Genomic DNA, 3,311 nt, shown 5'->3' with positions numbered 1-3,311 from the left:
TATGATTCCACCGTTCCCTGAGTAGGGAACGAGAAACTGCGTCCTCTAGGTTTCTTGCCATGCTGCGGACGCAAGCTTCAGACGAAGAAGTGAATGATGTGTAGCTCCCGGCGCTTATTTATACTATAGTCGCACCGGTAGTGACGTCATGGCTGTCGTCGGCCAACGAGTGTGTGTTTTTTCAATGTATGCTTCAGACACGGGTCACGACAAGGTGTTCCCCATAGCGACCCCTAGAGGACGCAGTGTCTCGTTCCCTACTCAGGGAACCATGGTTACATAAGTAACCTGAGACGTTTCTGTTAATAAAAAAAAATTGAAAACAAGCATGTTTTCATAATTACAGAAGATATCTTAGCCAGTATGGCGGGCCTTAAAATATTGTGTAGGGACAATAGGGGCCTTCAAGTCGAAACAGTTGAGAACCTCTGATGAACAAAGTATCGATTTAAAAAACATTTTAGTCAATAGGCACTCAAAACACTCCATCCAATCCATCCCATAATTAACATAAAATAATACAATAATAAATAACCTTTGGTTACTTTAACAACACCATCACAAAAAAGCTTTGTAAAATAAAATAAAATAAATAAATAAATGCTGCCTGACTCCTAAAACATCCTTTACTCATATGAGAGATAATATATATAATGAGAGTCCAGTAACAGACCCGTTGTGGTGATGATGTGCTATAGGTCTGTGGCTCTTGATGGCTCATTTTTGTATCTGCTGCTGAACTTTTTAAAGATACTGGAGTAGAACTGGAGGCTCCCCCTACAAAATACACATACCTGGTCACTACAGTGTCTGAAGGACCATGGAACAAAATTACAAAAGAATTCACAGCAAACAATTTCATTATATCTTTGCTTTAGTTGATTTTAGCACAGTGTTATTACACACCCATAGAGTCAGATGCTCTGACAGCAGGGGGCGCACTGGTTTTACGCTGGAGTGGGTTCTGTCTTCCTGATGCACTTCTCTTTGGTCGCAGCTTCAGGATTGGCTCTGAGGCTTCTCACAAACATGCACAAACACAAATGTGCTTCAAGTATAAACATGTGAATAATTTCTCAGATTTCTATGCATTTCAAGGACATGTGTACGTGTACAAGCTCACATGTTTGTGTGAATGTGTACATGTGTGTCACCTGTTCTTCTTAATGGATTGTCCTCCTCCAAATAATGCGATTCAGGTATGTTTGATGCACGGAGCTGGGTTAGATCCTGACTTTCCAATTTCCTAAACAACAGAAAATATAAATGACTCCAATTCCACAATTAAAATGCAACCTTAGATCCAGGTTTTGTCAGGTTTTTATTGTTTCTAACCTATGTTTATTGCGAATATGCTGATTTAGCTTTCGTTTCACCCAGTCACTGGCACCGGCATCTGCCAATCACAACAATCATCAAATCAGACCAGTCCAGATAGAGTTTTTATATGACATATGACAGAATACAACAGGGTCAGAAATTAACCAAGGCTTGGTGAAAAAAAATGCACAGATGTCAGGGGCAAAAAACTCTTTTTTTTTTTATCTGATATTTGAATTCATAATATTCTATTCTAGGCTTGTATGGGTTCAGACACTATAGTTAGAATTTCAGTTACAATTTAATTTGTTTTTGAGATAAATGGATACCCACTCTGTTTATATATGTTAATTTCTGACACTGGTATAGAAGAAAGAATATTTGTTAAAAAAAAACATGAGAGTACTCTTCTTTTTATTCAAAGGCTGATTAAATGGCTTTTGTTCGCTCTCCCTCCCTCTCTCCAGCTTCCCGTGCTGATGTTCAGACATCTGCATAATGAGGATGAGACAGAATGTCAGTTCTGAAACTAGAATATTGTATATCAATGGTTCCAGAACAGGCTAGTAGAGTGTTCCAAAATTACACTGCAGTGTGCAAGCTAACATCAGTGTGTGTCTATGTAGATACCCATATCATAATTGTAATTTTAAATAAAGTATGCTGAATATGAGATTCAGATGTTGTAAGTGGATTATTATTAGGCCACAGTCTGAATGACCAGAATGCCAAATGCATTTGACTCAAGTCAGAAATTAACAAAGATATTTCTCACCAAATGCCAGTAATTATAATATTATGAGTAATATTATTGTTATTGTTTGGTGGCACCTTTAATCCTTTAAATTGCATTCATGTTAACTCATGTTAAATGACAGAACTGGTGTCACCTGGATCAGCAGATACAGTATAACATTTACTCAACATTTACTTTCAACTGAATGTAAAAAAAAATCAAGAAAAAAGGAGTGTACTTCTTGAAAGTAACACACACACACTGTCTGTTTGTTCAATGAGTATACCACCTTTTATGTATTCAACATTTTTATAACTTGTTTGCTGTTTTAAAATAAAATGCTATTTTTTTTATAGTTTAAGATTTCTATCCAACTTTAATTTCAAGCAGACAACAGTGCATAAAAATAAACAAATAAATAAATAAATACATTTTATAAAGTCAAATCAAAAATTATTCAGATACCTTCAACATTTCTCACATTATCACAGCTGTAGTTTTTCGCTATAGTTTAGAAAATGGTTATAAAATATGACAGGAACTCAGAGTTAAACTGTGTCAGAACAAATACATCTTCATAATGTTAGATAACTTTGATAGAAAGGAATGTAACAAAACATGGTTAGGTCAAAGTGTCAAATAAAATTTTTGGTCCTAAATTTTTCATCAATTTACTGGTAGCCCACTGTATGAAGAAGTTTTGGGTATAATATGTCACAGTTTACTTTATTTTGCTATCCTCACTTACATAAATGAACTAGTGTCCCGCACCCACTAGTAAAAAAACAAAGTAAAAAAATTATATCTGGTGTCTGAATAATTTTTGGTTTGACTGTGTGTGTGTGTGTGTATATATATATATATATATATATATAGATAGATAGATAGATAGATAGATAGGCGAAAGTAAATGTTGCCCTCCATATAAAGTATAATATATTCACATGTAACATTTGAAGAAAAAATGAAAAAGAAAAAAAAAATTATCATCTAAAACGTGTGGAAAATAATGCACATTTAAATAAAAATATGTAATGAATAAAACCTAAAATATTTTACATGTATTTTCTTGCCCATGAAAAACATATTAAAATATGTTTTGTTATATGAAGTTTGAAAGTAAATATATTTTTAATTTCGAAGTATATTTCATTGAGCTTCACTGTTTACGATTTTTATTTTATTTTATTATTTATTTGTTTTATTTTATTATTATTATTATTATTATTTTTGCCATATGGGATTCCTCCCTTTA

The 3,311-nt window shown here is 33.6% G+C and overlaps 1 protein-coding gene across 1 annotated transcript in view; it reads right to left on the bottom strand.

Moving 5' to 3' along the window:
• LOC107711024 (histone deacetylase 7-like) overlaps positions 1 to 1,817 on the bottom strand; it is an 11,649-nt gene extending 9,832 nt beyond the window's left edge. Inside the window, exons 1-5 of the mRNA XM_016515925.1 lie at positions 1,727 to 1,817; positions 1,336 to 1,396; positions 1,155 to 1,246; positions 907 to 1,017; positions 674 to 777 (exon numbers count right to left, since the gene is read on the bottom strand). Coding sequence (XP_016371411.1) covers positions 674 to 777; positions 907 to 1,017; positions 1,155 to 1,246; positions 1,336 to 1,396; positions 1,727 to 1,817 — 459 coding nt within the window. The remainder of the gene's footprint in view (positions 1 to 673; positions 778 to 906; positions 1,018 to 1,154; positions 1,247 to 1,335; positions 1,397 to 1,726) is intronic.
• Between the last annotated feature and the right edge of the window lie 1,494 nt (positions 1,818 to 3,311).

This window comes from Sinocyclocheilus rhinocerous, unplaced genomic scaffold (genome assembly GCF_001515625.1).
Source record: "Sinocyclocheilus rhinocerous isolate Xijiao unplaced genomic scaffold, SAMN03320098_v1.1 scaffold85, whole genome shotgun sequence".
Taxonomy (NCBI): domain Eukaryota; kingdom Metazoa; phylum Chordata; class Actinopteri; order Cypriniformes; family Cyprinidae; genus Sinocyclocheilus; species Sinocyclocheilus rhinocerous.
This window is presented reverse-complemented; position numbering and strand designations above follow the sequence as displayed.